Source organism: Myotis daubentonii, chromosome 5, assembly GCF_963259705.1.
Source record: "Myotis daubentonii chromosome 5, mMyoDau2.1, whole genome shotgun sequence".
Lineage (NCBI taxonomy): Eukaryota > Metazoa > Chordata > Mammalia > Chiroptera > Vespertilionidae > Myotis > Myotis daubentonii.
In genome coordinates, this window is record NC_081844.1 from 74244830 (window position 1) to 74265058 (window position 20229).

At 43.5% G+C, this 20229-nt stretch overlaps 1 protein-coding gene across 14 annotated transcripts in view; it reads left to right on the plus strand.

Annotated features, from left to right (window-relative positions):
* Positions 1-20229, plus strand: part of TRRAP (transformation/transcription domain associated protein) — a 114056-nt gene that overhangs the window by 60407 nt on the left and 33420 nt on the right. For all 14 annotated transcript variants that reach the window (XM_059698250.1, XM_059698248.1, XM_059698257.1 and 11 more), the window contains 14 exons: positions 2531-2797; positions 4796-5002; positions 6050-6208; positions 6301-6435; positions 7699-7809; positions 9740-9886; positions 11005-11218; positions 11974-12099; positions 12682-12828; positions 14043-14242; positions 15242-15363; positions 15678-15891; positions 18943-19122; positions 19803-19949. In XM_059698250.1, coding sequence (XP_059554233.1) covers positions 2531-2797; positions 4796-5002; positions 6050-6208; positions 6301-6435; positions 7699-7809; positions 9740-9886; positions 11005-11218; positions 11974-12099; positions 12682-12828; positions 14043-14242; positions 15242-15363; positions 15678-15891; positions 18943-19122; positions 19803-19949 — 2376 coding nt within the window. The remainder of the gene's footprint in view (positions 1-2530; positions 2798-4795; positions 5003-6049; positions 6209-6300; positions 6436-7698; positions 7810-9739; positions 9887-11004; positions 11219-11973; positions 12100-12681; positions 12829-14042; positions 14243-15241; positions 15364-15677; positions 15892-18942; positions 19123-19802; positions 19950-20229) is intronic.

The following is a 20229-nucleotide window of genomic DNA, read 5'->3' on the forward strand; positions in this document are numbered from 1 at the left end:
CTTCCATGCTGAAGTCTTCGTATAGGCTGAATGCTTTCTGGAACAACACGTTTTCTGTTCATTTCTTCCACCCACAAATTTAATGCCTTTCCCATCTAAATAAGTACTTACCACACTCTGTGGCTAAAACTTTTGCATAATGTGCAACAGCAAAACTAGCATGAATTTCTTTTTACTTCTTCACAGTTTCACAGAAGACTCCTTTCTGAAGATCTTAGCAACCTCAGCATATGATTTTTTTTTCTTTCCTTACTAAGTTGAGAGTTTTTACTTTTTCACCTAAAGGAAGTACTTTACTGCTTTTCTTTGGCATATCCAGGTTGCCAGCATCACTGCTCTTATACCTTGAGACCATTATTAAGTAAATAAGGGTACTTTAACACAGGACTGGGATACTCTGACAGCTGATCTGATAACCGGATGAGCTACTAAATGAAATGGGCAGGCAGTGTATATAGTGTGGACAAAAGGATGATTTTTGTCCTGGGTGGGATGGAACAGGCTGGCAAGAGATTTTTGTCATGCTACTCAGAAGGGCACACAGTTTAAATTTATGAATTATTTCTGGAATTTTCCATTTAATATTTTCAAACCACAGTAGACTGTGGGTAATTGATATTGGGAAAAATGAAACCATGGGGGAGATGATGGACCTACTGTATTACAATTTTTTAAAAAATTCTTTATTGTTGAAAGTATTACATATGTCCTCCTTTACCCCCATTGTCCTCTCCCAGCCTGCCCCGTCCCCCCAGCCCCAGCCTTCATGTATTATAATTCTTACTAGTAAATTTTTTAAGGCAGCTTCATTTGGAATAAATTAACTTTTTTCCCCTACATTAATAGATTCCAGTGAGAAACAATGTATCTCAATGAAAAATCAGACCTCAAAGTAATTTTATAAAAACCCCTATTGCTGGTCCGTAGAGTTTTGATTTTTTAAAAAAATATATTCTTATTTATTTCAGAGAGGAAGGGAGAGGGAGAGAGATAGAAACATTGAGAGAGAATCATCGATAGGCTGCCTCCTGCAGGCCCCCTAGTGGGGATCAAGCCCTTGCGACCTGGGCATGTGCCCTGCCCGGGAATCAAACCCTCATCTCCTGGTTCATAGATTGACGCTCAACCTCTGAGCTGTGCTGGTCCAGCAAGTTTTAATGTTGTTGTTGTTTCACTTTTACCATCTTAAGGTTTGCAAAGGACTCTATAAAAGCCAGTGAGAATAGTAGACTGGATACAGTTGCTGCTGTGACCCTTTATTGCCAACTTAATGAAACATCTTTGTGGCAGGATGATGTCTGAACTTAGCTTAGGCTTTCAGGTCTACATTTTTATGAGTGTTCATAGTTTGCCCTAAAGAGAATTTTGGGATTTAATATTTCTTTGAGAAATGCCTGCCCTATTTTTTTTTCACAAAGCCTGGGCTGTCCTCTGTAGGTTAGGCCTTTGAACTTCATGGGCAGGTGTGTTTGCCGCGAGGGTGTTAGCTTGTGTTCGTGTGTGGGTTATTTGTTGGCGTGCTGTGAGCGACAGCCATTCCAGGGCTGCAGCGCACCATATGCACATTGATGCTCTTTGGAAGGATGCAGTGTTTTTACTCATTCTGCTGCCTGTTCTGTTCGGGGGTCCGGGTAGAGTGGACTGTTGTTCCTATTGGCAGGTTATTGGTCTGTAAGTAGCCTTTGTCTCTTCCTGCAGTTTTGACCCTATTTCCATCCTCCCAAGATAATTCGAGCTGAGCCCAAGGAATTATTTTTGGACTCCCTACTGACTCATCACAAAGAGGAGATTCTGAATGTTGGATGAGGATAAATGGCCTTGGTCAGGCTGGAGCCCTGGGGAGGGGCTGCAGTGAATTCAGGGGAAGGAAGACTTAGGGGGTACAGGGACCCGAGTGAAGACACAGTTGTGATGGAAAATTTCAGTCTTTTAGATGTGTCTGTAGGCAGAAAGTAGGTAAGGGTATTTAGCTGAATTGGATAGTGCAGTTACAATACTTGATTCAATAGAGACATGCAGAATATTCCTTAAAGAGTGTACATTTTTAATCTTATATCCATGAAACACACACAAAAATCTATCAGATACTTGATTACATAGAAAACCATAACAATTTTTAAAAAAATAGAGATTTTTTTCCCAGATAATGTTTTTTGATCCTCATACTGAAAAATAAGGGCTGGATAATGAGTAGTTGACCAGAAAAAAATCTCAAATGCTGGATAAGAAACTCAGTCCTAACTCACCTTGTATCAAAGAGGAAGTTCTTTCCCACATCAAGCCACTTTGCTCACTGCATTCTGACTGTAAGCCTGCCCCTTTTTTGCAGGTTGAAATAAATTCAGTGAATTTCTAATCCATATGTGTTAAAGGAAACTTGATATGTCTTTATTGGGTTCCTCATTGGAAAACTTAATAATATAGATAAATGTAAGTATGTGTGTTTTTAAGGTTTAAACGTGTATGACCCTTAATAGGTAACACAGTTCAAAACCAGAAAGGAATTGCTTTCTGCTTGCCTTTGCCACAGGTCCTGGACCCAGAGAAGCAGGCGGACATGCTGGACTCCCTGAGGATTTACCTCCTGCAGTATGCCACGCTGCTGGTGGAGCACGCCCCCCACCACATCCACGACAACAACAAGAACCGCAACAGCAAGCTGCGCCGCCTGATGACCTTCGCCTGGCCCTGCCTGCTCTCCAAGGCCTGTGTGGACCCAGCTTGCAAATACAGTGGGCACTTACTTCTGGCACACATTATTGCCAAATTTGCAATACATAAGAAAATTGTCCTACAGGTACTTTGCGAGGCTCCCTCATGTCTGCCCAACAATTGGATGCATTTCCATACTTGTATATGCTGCTCCTATACCATTGTGACCTCTCCTTTTCTGTTGACTTTTCCCAGTGCCATTCGGTAATGCTCATCTCTTAAAAACTCTGAAATCTCCCATGACTATTTATTCTCTCCTTCCTCCCCAGTTATTGCTCTGCTTGAGTTCCTCTGCAGCCTTGCTTTTAAAACAACAAAGTATCTTCTTTGTCCAGCTTATGCTCCTCACCTATTGCATTCTGGCTTTCAATTCTTCATTCCATTGAAAATGTTTTCGTCGGCCTTGCCAGTTTGGCTCAGTGGGTAGAGCGTCCACCTTTGGACCAAAGGGTCCCAGGTTCAATTCCGGTCAAGGGCACATGACCAGGTTGCAGGCTCAATCCCCAGTGTGGGGTGTGCAGGAGGCACCCAATCAGTGATTCTCATCATTGATGTTTCTGTCTGTCTCTCCCTCTCCCTCCCTCTCTGAAATCTGTACAAAAAAAGAAAAAGAAAATATTTTGGTCAAGGCCCCAGCCCATTACTTTGCTATAGATCAGTGATGGTGAACCTTTTGAGCTCGGCGTGTCAGCATTTTGAAAAACCCTAACTTAACTCTGGTGCCGTGTCACATATAGAAATTTTTTGATATTTGCAGCCATAGTAAAACAAAGATTTATACTTTTGATATTTATTTTATATATTTAAATGCCATTTAACAAAGAAAAATCAACCAAAAAAAATGAGTTCGCGTGTCACCTCTGACACGTGTGTCATAGGTTCGCCATCACTGCTATAGATAGTGGGTACGTTTGAACCCTCATCGTGTAAGTCCTCCACTGTGCTGATGATCTTGACCTGTCTTCCCTGAGCCCCTCAGTGATTTAGGCTTTGATGTCAGATAGCCCTGGGTTTGAGTTGTTTCTTCTACTAAGGAGTTCCATGACCCTGAGTGAGTTGGTTACTGTCTCTGTGTAAGAATTCAATGTAATAATAGACTTGAGTGCTCAGCCTGTCTTTCCCTTTAAGCATTTGGTAAGCAGTCGCTCTTGTCCTATTCTGTGAGGTCATTCTTAGTTTCCCTCTGACAAGTACCTCTTGTGAATATCTGTGGTGTTAAACCCCGGCCCCAATAAAGCCAGTGGCCTCTCAGACATCACCTCCCACAGGCACTTGAGATATAAATACAGTCTCTGTGATTGGCAATGTTCTCCCCCAGTTTCCCAGCCGGAGATCTGAGGGCCATCTGTGACACCCTCTCCTTCTGCCCAGCATGGAGGCATGGGCAAGTCCTGTTGATTTCCAAGACCCTTCCTGTCCCTTCACCCTCAGTACTATTGGGTGGTCTTTGTGTTCCCCTGATATAAGTACTTCACTGCTCACTTGAACTGTTGTAAGATGACCTCTGATCGTGGCCCCTTTCACTCCATTTTTTTTAAAAAAATATATTTTATTGAGTTTTTTACAGAGAGGAAGGGAGAGAGATAGAGAGTTAGAAATATCGATGAGAGAGAAACATCGATCAGCCGCCTCCTGCACATCTCCCACTGGGGATGTGCCTGCAACCCAGGTACATGCCCTCGACCGGAATCGAACCCGGGACCCCTCAGTCCGCAGGCCAACGCTCCATCCACTGAGCCAAACCGGTTTTGGCAACACTCCATTTTTTCATACTGTGGCCAGAGTGAATGACTGACTTCCCATAGGTTATGGTAGACATTGATGTCTGCAGGGAGCTAGGTCTCATTCGTCCTGGAATATTCCACCCTAGCCAGGCATGGGCCCCTAATAGGTGTGCAATCAGTATTACATTGAATGTATTCATTGATCAAAACTTAATGAAGGAGAAAGCAACTATGTTGTTTCCCAATAAGAGAGCTCTGAGGGATTTTTAAAAAATATGCCTTGGTTCTAAGAGATTGTTTTTATCTTGTTTTGAAAGCCTTTATTTTTATCTTAGGTAAGGATTTCTCTCCCGTTTTAGGTTTTTCACAGTCTTCTCAAGGCCCATGCAATGGAAGCTCGAGCAATTGTCAGACAAGCGATGGCCATTTTGACTCCGGCAGTGCCAGCCAGAATGGAGGATGGTCACCAGATGCTGACCCACTGGACAAGGAAGATCATTGTGGAGGAGGGCCACACAGTTCCCCAGCTGGTTCATATTTTGCACTTGATAGTGCAGCATTTTAAGGTACACAGGAAGGACTGCAGATGGATGTGTGATGCACATTCAGGCGTTTGCTTTAACATTTTGCCTATTTTTCAGTTTCTGCAGTAATAGGGGGTCAGTCTTTTAGTAGAGGTATTTCAGATCCATTGATTAGTGTGTATATGTGTGTGTGTGTGTATGGCTTTATCAACATGGAAACTGCTATAGTTTAGAGAATGTGTTAGATGTATTTCTGTCTAGACTGCATTTTTCTTGTTAGTACTCTCATTTAACAGTGGATACACATAAATTGATAACTTTGGGAGGAGTCATCATTAACTCTAGATTTTGGTAACTCGGCTAAAATAGTTTTCTTGTTGCTGGCATCTCCTTTCTGTAGCTAAATTGCCCACTTTGTTAGATTTACATAAATATGAAAATAATTTTTGTAAAATTTTGGGTAGAGGAGAAAGGATTTAGTAGTATTGAGCTGAAAGCTGTTACAGCTTTTAAATTGGGAATTTGTTTCTTGGCATGGCTAAACTATTATGATAGCAAGTGTTAAGTTTGATACAGATGACTAGATTTTTCTACCTAAAGAGAACTCAGTGTTTCAACATTTAAAAATTTTTTTTATTTATTTCTGAGAGGTAGGAAGAGAGAGAGAGAGATAGAAACATCAATGATGAGAGAGAAACATCAATTGGCTGCCTCCTGCATGTCCCCTACTGGGGATCGATCCCACAACCTGGGCATGTGCCCTGACCGGGAATTGAATTGTGACTTCCTGCTTCATAGGTCAGCACTCAACCACTTAGCCACATGGCCGGGTGAGTGTTTCAACATTTTAAAAAAATGGAACTAAATCACTGAGTTACACTATTGTATTGGGACTCAACCAGAGACAGAGGAAGTGATAAACACATACATAAGGTAATAAGAATTTCCTCACTGAAGCTATGGTTGGCTTATGTGAGTATTTTGGGACCGAGGCAGGTTGTATGTGTATATATGTGCATGTGCATATGTGTTGTGTGTGTGTGGTCACAGCACAACGTCCCCGGAGTGACACAAGCCCTGTGCTCACAGGTGTACTACCCCGTGCGGCACCACTTGGTACAGCACATGGTCAGTGCCATGCAGAGGTTGGGCTTCACACCCAGCGTCACCATTGAGCAGAGAAGGCTGGCTGTGGACCTGTCGGAGGTTGTCATCAAGTGGGAGCTCCAGAGGATCAAGGACCAGCAGGTAGAGATGTTAGCCCTCTTGTGTCATCCTTGATTGTATTCCTTACGCTTCTCTGCAGAAATTAGTAAAGTCAAATGTGTGTGTTTCTTAAGCCGGATTCAGATATGGATCCAAATTCCAGTGGAGAAGGAGTCAACTCTGTGTCATCTTCCATTAAAAGAGGCCTGTCAGTGGATTCCGCCCAGGAAGTGAAACGCTTTAGGACGGCCACAGGAGCAATCAGCGCAGTAAGATCATTGCACACACACGGCGTGTGCTTCCTGTTATAGGTTCTGTGCTTCCTTGTGGGAGTGTGGTCACTTACTCAACAGACTCTGAGCGTGGGCTAAGTGCTCAGCACCGTGCCAGAGAGAAAGGCTGCACCCAACAGAGAGAAACCCGGTGACATGCTACCGACTCAAGGTGTTTCCCAGTTACCAGATGCAGTTTTCTTTGTGCCACTTAATATCACTAGAGTGCTGATGATCATAGTTAATTACTTGCAGAAAGGCATCAAGAGAAACTCTTTGGGGCAAGAAAATTGATTGAGAACATGCACCCATGGTGCATTGAGTTTTAGAAAAGATAGCATGTCCTGTTTTGTTTGGAGGGCAGCTGGGTACCAAAAGAGCCCGTGGGTGCGAACTCTACTTCCCACTCCTCTGTTTCTCCGGACCATGTGGCCCTGCATTCACCCTGTACTCAAATTAGAAACCTGGAACTATGCCATCTGTCCATTTCCTTCTCTCCACACATCTGGTCAAGAGCAAGTCCTGGCAGCCCAGCCATGAATACCTCACCCTCTGCTCAATTCTGTACCCACCATGGTGGTGCAAGCAGACGCCTGGTCCCTTCTCACTGGGATTACTGAAACTGCCTCCCAGTTCCTCTCAGACCTTCCACTTTTATTTCTCTTCATTACACTTTTAACAGAGCAGAGTACCAAAAAACACTCTTTCCAAAATCCTAGCTAGGGAAAGCTGGATGAAGGCTACATGACACCTCTATGTCTTCGTGACTTCTTGGGACTATTATAGTCATTTCACGTAAACACTTAAAAAAAGCAGACTATCTTTTCCCTCACTAATCCTTTCCCTTGACGCTGGCTTTCAGTGCCTGCGTGACCTGCCCTTGTGATGGCCTGTATGCCCTGCACTTGCTCATGCTGCTGCAGCCACGCAGGCCTTTCCTCACCTCAGAAACGCCAGTTCTGTGCTCACTAGGATGTGTGCACTGGCTCCATTACCTCTCGCTGGCTCAGTTCTATCTTCTCATGGCTGGCTTTTTCTCAGTTGGAAAGGTACCTTGATAGCATCCTTTCACTTCCTGGACCACGCTCCCTTCCAGTCTTGCAAATGGCCCATTGCTTTCTTTGTGGCTACTTTGTTTATTAATTGTCCTGCCTCTGGTGTCCCTCTACCCAGAATGGCATCTGTTCCCTGGTATTGGGCTGCACAGGCCAGTGCTGTCCCCTGGAATGCATTGTTGAGAGGCTCTTCCTGTCCTTGTAGGTGTTTGGGAGGAGCCAGTCGCTGCCTGGAGCGGACTCCCTTCTTGCCAAGCCAATTGATAAACAGCACACGGACACCGTGGTGAACTTCCTCATCCGAGTGGCTTGTCAGGTGCGGGTTCTGAATGTCTTATATTAAGGATTTTTCAGCATAAAGTCTACTTGGTCAACTATAGAATGTTATCTGTGACAATTTAGTAAAAAAAAAAAAGGAAAGAAAAGAAATAGACGAACCAAAGTCTGACAGGTAGTCTGACACTTTCATACCAGATTTCATGACATGCTGATAATTCTGAAGTCTGCCTTGTCTTATAATTTATATGATATTTAAGAAATATTTTTTCTTTTAGCAGTGATAGTATAATGGTATGTCTAATAATTAATGGAATCGTGGTATTAGTGAAACATGGTAGTAGTTCAATGATCTTGGGCAAATTATTTTAACTTTCAAGTTACATAGCTCATAAAGGTGTTGGGATAGTCCAACACAACATTAGTAACTTAAATGCTTTTACACCCTGGATGGGTAGCTCAGGTGATTAGAGCGTCCTCCCGATACTCCATGGCTGAGGGTTCAGACTCCAGTCTGGACGTATACAAGAAGCAGCTAGTGATGTGTAAATAAGTGGAGCAACAAATCGATGTCCTCTCCCCTCTCCCCTTTCCCCTCCCTCTCCCCTCTCCCCTCTCCCCTCTCTCTGTTCTCCCTTCACCCCTCAAGTCAATAGATAAAATATAAAAAAAATAAATGCAAGCATTTATTTACCACTCATATCAATACCGGTTTTCATGGAGTTTTAGGGGATCTATTTCTGAAACTTCATTTTTATATTTCAAACAAACATTGCAAATGAAATTTTCCTTCGTTTTTTAAAATTTGGCAATCTTACATTTTTATAACTACTAAACAAAATTGCAATACTATTGAGTATTGAGGCTTTCCAAGTACTGAAAGGAACCTACTAAACCAGCGATTTTCAACCTTTTTCATATCATGGCACACATAAACTAACATTGAAATTCTGTGGCACGTCAACAAATATATTTTTTTGCCAATCTGACAAATTAGGTATAATTTTGATTTGGTCATACCGGACGGCTGTTGTTGTGTTGGCTGTTGTCATATTTTTATTTGACAGTCTAATGGAAAACAGTTCAGTGCTCCTTACTAAGTAGTCAGATATTGCATGTTTTAAAGATTCTTGCCTGGATGGTGTGGTTCACTGGTTGAGTGGCCACCCATGAATCAGGAGATCATGGTTCCATTCCCCGTCAAGGCACATGTCTGGTTTCCGGACTTGATCCCCAGCAGGGGAGGTAGAGGAGGTAGCCGATAAATGATTCTCTCTCCTCATTGATGTTTCTATCTCTCTCTCTCCCTCTCTCTCCCTCTCTCTCCCCCTCTCTCTGAAATGAATAAAAACATTTAAAAAAATTCTTGTGGCACACCAGTTGAAAATCGATGTACTGAACTATTCAATCACTACTTTCTTGCCTGTTGCAGTGTGCTGGGCACAGCTTAGGTCAGTGATGGTGAACCTTTTGAGCTCAGCGTGTCAGCATTTTGAAAAACCCTAACTTAACTCTGGTGCTGTGTCACATATAGAAATTTTTTGATATTTGCAACCATAGTAAAACATAGATTTATATTTTTGATATTTATTTTATATATTTAAATGCCATTTAACAGAAAAATCAACCAAAAAAAATGAGTTCGCGTGTCACCTCTGACAGGCGTGTCATAGGTTCGCCATCACTGGCTTAGGTGATCCAGAGGGAGGAACATGGATCCTTGCCCTCAGGGAGCCTCTTGACACTAATCAGTCAATCACACAAATGGTTGCAAATCACCACTGACCCAATGTAACGGAGAGGGAGGGTCCCTGCAGCCGAGAGGGCTGAGTTGAGTCAGGTAGGAGAGGAGGGGGCTGTGAGGTAGACAGCTGGGACGCAAGGGCATGGGGCATGGGCAAGAAGCAGTGTCAGAGGAATGACTCAACATGTATGCAATGAACTGTGGGCTTGAATGAATGAATTTCCAGGTTAATGACAACACCAACACTGCCGGGTCTCCTGGGGAGGTGCTTTCTCGCCGATGTGTGACCCTCTTGAAAACTGCCTTGCGACCAGACATGTGGTCCAAGTCTGAGCTCAAACTGCAGTGGTTCGACAAGCTGCTGATGAGTGTGGTAAGTGTGGGGGTCTGTTGCTATTGCCTGGGCTTGGGGCTGGGCCACCAAAATCTGAATCTTCCATTCCTTTGTCCACTTGTAGCCTCTTCCACTTTGTCTTCTGGCTGCTGTTGACCTTAAAAATAAAATAGTTGTTTTACCAGAGAATAGCAGAGGAATTGCAAGCTGTAGCAAAAACCATAGGGCAAGTCCAGCAAGCAAAGGAGAGGAACTTGACTTTCTAGAGCAGTGGTTCTCAACCTTCCTAATGCCGCAACCCTTTATTACAGTTCCTCATGTTGTGGTGACCCCCAATTTCATTGTTACAAATTGAACATAAAGCACAGTGATTAATCACAAAAACAATATGTAATTATATATGCGTTTTCTGATGGTCTTAGGCGACCCCTGTGAAAGGGTTGTTCGACCCCCCAAAGGGGTTGCAACCCACAGGTTGAGAACCGCTGTTCTAGAGGAAAATGAGAGGGATTATTTTGAACAAAAGTCTGTTGGGATGGAGGAGATCGAGAGTTTAGGGTGGTGATTGATTCTTGTTGGCTAAGTTGCCGGGCAAGGAAGGAACTCTTCCTGCTGGAGTAATAAGGTAGAGTTTCTTTCCTATCACATACAGTCACAGTTGAATCAATCACGCTCAGTCATAAATGGACAGCCGCTGCCGGTACACAGGCTAGCAGTTTCATAGCACAAGGCGCTGTGCTCACAGTGACTTGCACCTCTTTCATGGTAGAGTTTCAAAGATATTTCCTTTTGGAAGAATATTTGCATTTTAACAAAAGGTGGAAGGAGACAAGCAAAATACATTGCAGTAACTGCCCTTTTAGACCAGATTTTAGTGATTTTCAAAATTTTAACATTTAATATTGAATATTTTTCATGAGCCTTTGAAACAGTCTTAACTAAATATTTAAAGCAAATTGATTAAAAGAAACGAAATCCTACTGTATTAATAAAATATGGTGGTCACATGTTTTTATACATATTATGTGTTCATTCTTTAGTAATTTTTTACTTCACTTCTAAGTACTTGGTAGCACGTAGCTTTAAGTTTTGGTTGACTGTATAACTTACTGCACTAGAGTATTTCATCCGTGTGCGACCTGTGTTCTCCCTTCCAGGAGCAGCCTAATCAAGTTAACTATGGAAATATTTGCACGGGCTTGGAAGTGCTGAGTTTCTTGCTCACTGTTCTCCAGTCTCCAGCCATCCTCAGTAGCTTCAAACCCCTGCAGCGCGGAATCGCTGCCTGTATGACGTGTGGAAACACCAAAGTCTTACGAGCAGTCCATAGCCTTCTCTCACGCCTAATGAGCATTTTCCCAACCGAGCCAAGTATGTCACCTTTCCCACGGGTGCCTTTCTGAGTGGATGGGTGGTCACAAAGCTTGTTATTGGAGAGGGCTCATCCTCCAGTTACTATATGGAGCATTTTATTATGTCACTTTTCTTTATATTTTCAACTTTTTTAAAAAAAATTGACATGAGAACTTAACAGCAGTAGTCACTGCATCCTATTTTTTTTTTTAAATATATTTTATTGATTTTTTTACAGAAAGGAAGGGAGAGGGATAGAGAGTTAGAAACATCGATGAGAGAGAAACATCGATCAGCTGCCTCCTGCACACTCCCCACTGGGGATGTGCCTGCAACCAAGGTACATGCCCTTGACTGGAATTGAACCCGGGACCCTTGAGTCCGCAGGCTGACGCTCTATCCACTGAGCCAAACCGGTTAGGGCACTGCATCCTATTTTTTGTCTGCTTTGGAAATGCAGTCCTTCATCACCTGAGCATTGCTGATTCTGTAAGTTATTAAAGGGAAGTTAGATGAAAATATTTTGTCAAACGGTGAACAATTGACAAAATAAATACTGTTAAGCATATTTAGAGTGAGTTGAGGTGAGATAAAAGGTTGTCAGCTTTGTAAAGTAGGAACCCTGCCCAGAGGTGAGCACCAGTGGGAGAGAAGTTGCCACAGGTGCCAAAATAACTAAAGCTCAGCCTAAGAGTGAGGGACGTTAACGTCCCAGGGCCTGGACAGGCCTAAGAACCCAAACCACAGAGCCCACGTTCTGGCTTCTGTTTCAGGCACATCCAGTGTGGCCTCCAAGTACGAAGAGCTGGAATGCCTCTATGCGGCCGTAGGCAAGGTCATCTATGAAGGACTCACCAACTATGAGAAGGCCACCAACGCGAATCCCTCCCAGCTCTTTGGTGAGTAAGTGCCAGGCTTGGTTTTCCCAGCACTGGTTCAGTTTGGCATTGTTCTGTTCGTGCTCCCTGGACAAACTTTCCTTAGAAGGGAAAGGCTCAGGCCGTCCGGGGGTCCTTGAGGGTGTCTGGGGGGCGTCGCTTGGCGCATACCAGGCCATGGTCCCCATTGGTCTTTGAGGTGAACCGCCCACAACCAACACCAGCACTTCCTTGTTTCTTCTGCCTCATCATGAGATGCAGATTTGGTTGCGAGGGGAATCGCCCCAGGTTGCATGGATACTCCTGGCCCCATTTTACACCAAGCGTAGAGATGCTGCTAAAAATGGTGTACACGTATGTAGAATCACTGCCTTTCACGATATGGTCACCTGTCAGCCACTCACAAGCCAAGAACGCCTTCCCATCTTCTTGGTGAGGCTCTGGCTGCCCTAGGTGAAAAGAAAGTTGGTTTCTTGGATCAGGGCAGCTGGGTAATGTTGGCTTCCAGACACCCAGAAGTCAAATGTATAAATACTCACCCTGTTTTTTGACAATTACTTTTAAAAACTTTTCTAAAAAAACCACTGAATTTCTACCTTTTAGGGACCCTTATGATCCTCAAGTCTGCCTGCAGCAACAACCCGAGCTACATAGACAGGCTGATCTCGGTCTTCATGCGCTCCCTGCAGAAGATGGTCCGAGAGCACCTCAATCCGCAGGCAGCCTCCGGCAGCACAGAGGCAACCTCAGGTGACACACTTGACTTGGTCCCCAGTTTTTCCTCAGACTAAACAGTGCTGGCTCTGTCAGTGAATTTTATGTTTCTTTCTTTCTTTTTTTTTTTTTTTCTTCAATGTAGTCATTGATTTTTAGAGAGAAGGAGGGGGGTGGAGAGGGATAGGGAGATAGAAACATGGATGAAAAAGAAACATTGATCGACTGCTTCCTGCATGCTCCCCCACTGGGGATCGAGCCTGCAACCTGGGCATGTGCCCTAACCTAGAGTCGAGTTGGTGAACTCTTGGTTCATGAGTCAGTACTCAACCACTGAGCCACACCGACCGGACTGTGACTGAATTTTAAAGTGAACACTAATGCCTGCTGTTCATGAGCAATTTATTATTAGTTGCTCTTAACAAAGAGTTTCTAAGTGGTTCATTTAAAACCAAAATGAGACTTCTTTTTAAAATGAATTGCATTTAAAATTTGTGATTGTGAGAGTGAAGGAACTTTTATCTTTTTTTTTTAAACCGTACCCCAGGATATTTTTCTGTTGACTTTTAGAGAGAGTGGAAGGGCGGGAGAGAGATGGAGAAATATCTATGTGAGAGAAACCTCGATTGGTTGCCTCCCACACAAGCCCTAACCAGGACTAGGGATCGAGCCTGCAACCTGGGCATGTGCCCTTGACTGGAATCGAACCCGGGACTCTTCAGTCCACAGGCCAATGTTCTATTCACTGAGCTAAACTGGCTAGGGCTGAAGAAATTTTTAAATGATTGGTCATTTATGTGGAACATGCACCACTGAATGAGAGTTATCTAACCATTTTGCTGTAAAGCAGAGATTGCTTGAGTTGTTAAACCTGATGACGAATTAGATCGTAGGTTCTAGATTTGAGGAGTGGGCTCCAAAAATCTGGGTGATATGTTTGGTGGGGGGCTGGTTGGCATAGCTGCTCAATGCAGCTTGGAACACAAGTGCTATGGATGTGAATTTGGGACTTGGCTATACCCCAGGGTTACCTGCACTGGTTCCAACCGCTCCACCATTTTTTCCTCATGGGGAGCTTATTACAGGGCCACCCTTGCAAGGTGGTGGTGTAATAGCAAGAAAGTGATGAGACTGGAGAAAATATTTTGGGAAAAATGGGCAGAATTAATGTGCCATGTAGTGCAGAGTGGTTGCCTATTGATGCATGCTTGTAGAAATTGTTGAGCTGTGCTCTTTCTCCACATGAGCAGGAACTAGTGAGCTGGTGATGCTGAGTCTGGAGCTGGTGAAAACACGCCTGGCTGTGATGAGCTTGGAGATGAGGAAGAACTTTATTCAGGCCATCCTGACCTCCCTCATTGAAAAATCACTTGATGCCAAAATCCTCCGGGCTGTGGTTAAAATTGTGGAAGAGTGGGTTAAAAATAATTCCCCAATGGCAGCCAATCAGGTGAGCTGGGAAGAGGGGCTGCAAGTTGGCTAGGTGACCTTTATATGTAAAAGAAAATTCAGGCCTCACTTTCTCAGCTCTTCTGGAAGTTTCAGTCAGGCAAAACTTTTTTCTCCTGTATTTGCATTCACAGTATCTTTTTTAAAAGATGGTTTTTCTCACTGTGCTGAACAGATTTTAAATAGGAACTTGAGACAAAACCACTTATCTTAATGTGGTTTTACTTGTTAAAATGTTAAATGAACCTTACTTGTTAGTCTTTGTATGATGATGAAGGTAAGCGAAGAAAAAAAATGAGGGATTATTAGTTAATATAATAAGACTAGAGGCCTGGTGCCTTGGTCTGGCCTGTGGGATCGGGCCAAAACCTGCTCTCTGACATCCCCTGAGTGGTCCCAGATTGCGAGAGGGCGCAGGCCAGGCTGAGGGACCTCACCAGTGCACAGTTGGGGCTGGGAAGGGACGAGGGAGGTTGGCCAGCCAGGGAGGGACTGAGGGAGGGCTCCAGGGTGTGTCCGGCTCATCTTGCTCAGTCCCGATCAGCCAGACCCCAGGAGCAAGCTAACCTACCTGTTGGAGCATCTGCCTGCCGGTGGTCAGTGCACGTCATAGTGACTGGTCCACCGGTCGACTGCCTTCCCCCTGGTGGTCAGTGCACATCATAGCAAGTGGTGGAGCGACCTAGCACATCATTAGCATATTGCACTTCGATTGGTTGAATGGATGACCAGATACTTAGCATATTAGGCTTTTATTATATAGGATGCTTGCAAACTTCTGATTAGTTTTACAATTTAATTGCTAGTTCCTAGGAAAATTATATTGGCACTCATCTTGATTTCAAGCATAATTTTTTGTTTGTTTAGAAATGACTGTCTTAAATTACTTGACAAAATTGTAGGAGCTTAAAAAGTGGTAGAGCAGGTGGCTGAAGTACTTCTGGACATGTTTTCTCTTAGATAGAAGTAATTGACCTTTTGTTTTAAAAAATTCACACAGACACCTACTCTCCGGGAGAAGTCCATTTTGCTTGTGAAAATGATGACCTACATAGAAAAGCGTTTTCCAGAAGACCTTGAGTTAAACGCACAGTTCTTAGACCTTGTTAACTATGTCTACAGGTAATTACAGCAATTTTCAAATATTTTGTGTATCAATCTATAGAGTGTTCTCTGACTAAGCAACATTACATGATATTTTAATTTTTTTGTTACACCCAAGATATATTCATTTAAATTCTAAATCATGTAACATATTTTGGCATCATTACTGAACATTTTGCAACAATACTGCATCAGTCTATGATGATTTGTAGCATACTCTTGTTTTACATAAAGGCATTTTGGGAAATTGGTACCCACTTGTTTGCTTATGGCTTGAGGCATTCACCTTTGGGTATAGCCCTTTCATCTTAATATTATTCTTTCGATTACAGGGATGAGGCACTGTCTGGCAGTGAGCTGACTGCAAAACTCGAGCCTGCCTTTCTCTCTGGGCTGCGTTGTGCCCAGCCACTCATCAGGGCGAAGTTTTTTGAGGTTTTTGACAACTCTATGAAACGTCGGGTTTACGAGCGTCTGCTTTATGTGACCTGCTCCCAGAATTGGGAAGCCATGGGGAACCACTTTTGGATTAAGCAGTGCATCGAGGTAGGAAAAGCTCAGCTCACTTTCTGTGGCTGGGGCACTGAAGCCAGGAAGTGTTCACATACACCAAGATGAATACAAATCTCCCCTATTCAACCACTTTTAATCTCTAATAGGAAGAAAAAAAAGACTGAAAGTCAAGCTTTTATCCAAAGCTCTTTTGGGGTGATTTTAAGTGCTTTAATTAGAAAGTTGAATAATATTCCTTAGTTTGTAGCTATAGATTCATTTCCCCTCAAATATAAAAGTTGTAAATTCTGTCTGTATGCCCTAGAAGATTGAATGTCTATAACTGTCAGCTCTCCTAATTCTTAAAACAGGAAGGTGGGGCCTCCAGGCCAGGCCATGGGCTCTGATCCCTGTGTGGGGGAGTCAGGGTGCTGGGGATAAAGGCCTGTGTAAAATAGTCTGATAGTCAGACCTTTTATTGGATGGAAAGTCAGATATTTTTGGATATTTCTTTAAAAAAAAGATTTATTGACTTTTAGAGAGAGAAGGGAGAGGGAGAGAGGAACATCGATAAGAGAGTGAAACATTGATCAGCTGCCTCTTGCATGCCCTCTACTTGGGATTGAGCCCAAAACCTGGGCATGTGCCCTAGCCAGGAATTGAACCAGCAGTCTTTCTGTGCATGGGATGATGTCCAGCTAATTGAGTCACACTGGCCTGGGCTTGGCTATTTCTAACAGGATTGTAGTGAGACTTCCTGTTTGTTTGTTTTTTTAGAAATTATTTATTGCTTTTAGAGAGAGAGAAAAGTGAAGGGGGGTTTGGGGGGAAGATAGCTACCTGTTTATTATTTATGCATTCATTGGTTAATCCCCCCCTCCCCCCCAACATATTGTTATTGATTTCAGAGAGGAAGGGAGAGGGGGAGAAACACTAATGATGGGGAGAATCACTGATCTGCCGCTTCCTGCAAGCCCCCCACTGTGGATCGAGCCTGCAATCCAGGCACATGCCACGACCGGGAATCAAACCCATGAACTCCTCCTGGTTCATAGATTGAGCCACACCAGCGGGCCAGGCATTCATTAGTGATTTTTGTATGTGCCCTGCCCAGGGATTGAACGCCCAACCATATTGTATTAGAACAATGCTCTAACCAACTGAGCGACCCGGCCAGGCCCCTTGTGATTTTAATGGGCTGTTCTTTATTCTTTTGCTTATTAATAACCAATTAACTGAACCAGGAAATCTAGGTTCCCTGTAGCACTTGCTATGATGCAGTCAATTCTAGATTCTTAAGCAGCATGAATGAAACTAGAAAGTTACCGAATTACTTTTTTTAAAAATATATATTTTATTGATTTTTTACAGAGAGGAAGGGAGAGGGGTAGAGAGTTGGAAACATTGATGAGAGAGAAACATCGATCAGCTGCCTCCTGCACACCCCCCACTGGGGATGTGCCTGCAAACAAGGTATATACCCTTGACCGGAATCGAACCTGGGACCTTTCAGTCCGCAGGCCGACGCTCTATCCAATGAGCCAAACCGGTTAGGGCCCGAATTACTTTTTTTTTTTAATGGGACAGAAGGTTGTGGAATTCTCTTTGAGGGAAAAGAAGGAAACTGTGGCACTGGGTTTCAGTGAGAGCATGTTAACTGACATGTTTCAGTTTGTGCTGAATTTATGTTTTCTTAATGCTGAATATAGCATATATTTGGAGTTTTGCTCATAGCAACAGAATGGACAAAGTTCCCTGACATATTCATCATTTCTTCAAGAGATCTATTGATGGCTATTATTAGGTGCCAGGCCCTGGTCAGGTACTACAGATACAGAGATGGAAGACATTTCCTGAGACAAGTACACAGGAATTGATAGAGGACAAGGCAGGCTGGAGGGCACAAGCCAGGAATCCTCCCTTCCTTCTCTCCATCCTGTGTATCTAGTCTATCACCAGGTGTTGCCAATTTAGGATCACTCGCTTCTCTTCCATCTCCTTCCTCCTTCTTGCAGCCACCATCATCGCTTATAAGGATGATGGGTACTGTGTTCTTAGTGTTCACCAACCTTCCCTCCTACCCACCACAGTTTTATTGTTACAAAATCATTCTTAAAGAACAAAGTCGATTGTGTTGCTCCTTGCCATTGTATTTGGCACAAAATCCAGCCTGTAGGATACGGTCTTGCTAGCCCCTGAGTGACCAGACCCCTGTCACTCTCTCCAGTCCTATGCTGTTCTTTTCTCCCTCACTCGGCCTTCTGTGTTCTCAAATGTACCACATTTTTGACACCAAGCTGAAGTGGGCACCCTTTTCTCCATCAGTCTACTGTTCCTTGGCTGCTGTCAAAAGTCTGCGTTTCTTTATGTGTTGATGTTGGTCTTGTCCCTCCCTCTGACACTTTAGCTTCACGAGGGCAGGGGATGCCATGTCTGTGAAGTTGACAAACGAACCTCCAGGGCCTCACACAGACCTTAGTGGGTGCTCAGTAAATATTTGCCAAGAGAATGCTGGGGGGGTCGCGGGGAGGTGGCATGAGCCAAGGCTGGGTGCTGAAGCATATTGGGGTTGTGGGGAGTAGGCACGGAAGTGTTACATGCAGGTGGGGAGTGTTACATTAGGGAAGTTCTTGTGAGCCTCGCTATAAGGAGCTTGCACTGTTCCCTGAGGACTGTGGAAGCCACTGGGGGGTCAGCTGTGTGGAAGAAGATGCATTTGAGAAGAGTATGTCAAGATGATTTAGGGAGTTATGTCCAGGCAGGAGGTGACATTGGCAGGACTTGGTGATGTGGCATGAGTGATGAGAGAAAAGAAAAAATTCGGTGGCCGAAGCAAAGGAACCTGTCTGACGAGTCTAGGCGAGGACGCTCGTCTGGGACGGGAGAAAGATGCTGAGCTGAGCTTGCTCTTAGACTAGAGTCCGAAGTTCCTGAGTGAGGAACGTGCAGTGAGGCTAGACTGTGTGTCTAGGCTGGGGAGAGGTGCCGAGCAGAGTCACGGGTCTGGAGCCGTCAGAATGGGCATGCTTGTCAAAATGATTAGAGAGTGACTAGGGTCCCACAAGCCCCCAATGCAAGGTCTACTTCTGTTCTCAAACCCTCTAGCTTCTCTTGGCCGTGTGTGAGAAGAGCACTCCCATTGGTACCAGCTGCCAAGGAGCTATGCTCCCGTCCATCACCAATGTCATCAACCTGGCCGACAGCCATGATCGAGCAGCCTTTGCCATGGTCACACATGTCAAGCAGGAGCCTCGGGAGCGAGAGAACAGCGAGTCCAAAGAGGAGGTAATGTCTGGATTGCGTGGTGCTTCCTTTTCACAGCAGAAGGCCCATTTCTCCACCTTTACATCAGGGTTATACTTCTTTAGGGCAGGAGCAATGAATTGAAACCTGTTTACTTTAAAAGCTCTAAATGTGATACCTAGATTCAAGTTTAAAAAATTATTTTTTTGCTAATCCTCACCTGAGGATATTTTTTCCATTGATTTTTTTTTAAGAGGGAGTGGGAGGAGGGAGGGGGAGAGAAAAAGAGAGAAACATTGATTTGTTGTTCCACTTATTGAGGCATTCATTGGTTGATTCTTACATGTGCCCTGACCTGGGATTGAACCTACAACCTTGGTGTATTGGGACGATGCTCTAACCAACTGAGCTGCCCAGCCAGTGCTCCTAATCTTTATTATTCTTACTGTTGGAACTTTATTTTGCTTTCCATAATCCAAATATGAATGCAAAATGGTATCATCTAAAAGAAAAAGAGAAAGAGAAGGAAATAGGCCTGATCAAGTTAATCTGTATGTTGTTTATTTTAGAATTCAAGATTACTTTAATAATTGTAAACTTCCGGAAATGAACTAAAATTTTACTTGCCAAAAATGTAATGAAGTTTATACGAGTTATATTTGTTGGATTTTAATTATTTGACTCTTTCGTTTTGCTTATTTGTGTTTGTTTTTGTTTCTTAGGATGTTGAGATAGATATTGAACTGGCTCCTGGAGATCAGACCAGCACACCCAAAACCAAAGAACTTTCTGAAAAGGACATTGGAAACCAGCTGCATATGTTAACCAACAGACATGACAAATTTCTTGATACTCTCCGAGAAGTGAAGGTCTGTGTGTAGGTTTGGAAGAATAGTTGTGGGTCTCCCCCCTTCATATTTTGAATCCTAAATCAATATTATTCCACAGCCATGTAATATTTTCCTTTACAAGTTTCACTTTCTTTCCTTTCTCAATGGGAACCATTATTGTTCTGTGAGACTCTAAAGTGGATGTTTTATGGAAAGATTCGTGAAAGGACTTAACATTGTCCTATGGGAAAAAATAAAAAGAGGTTAACTCCCCATTACTGTCCCTTGAAAGAAATGGTAAAATTGTTTACTAAATATA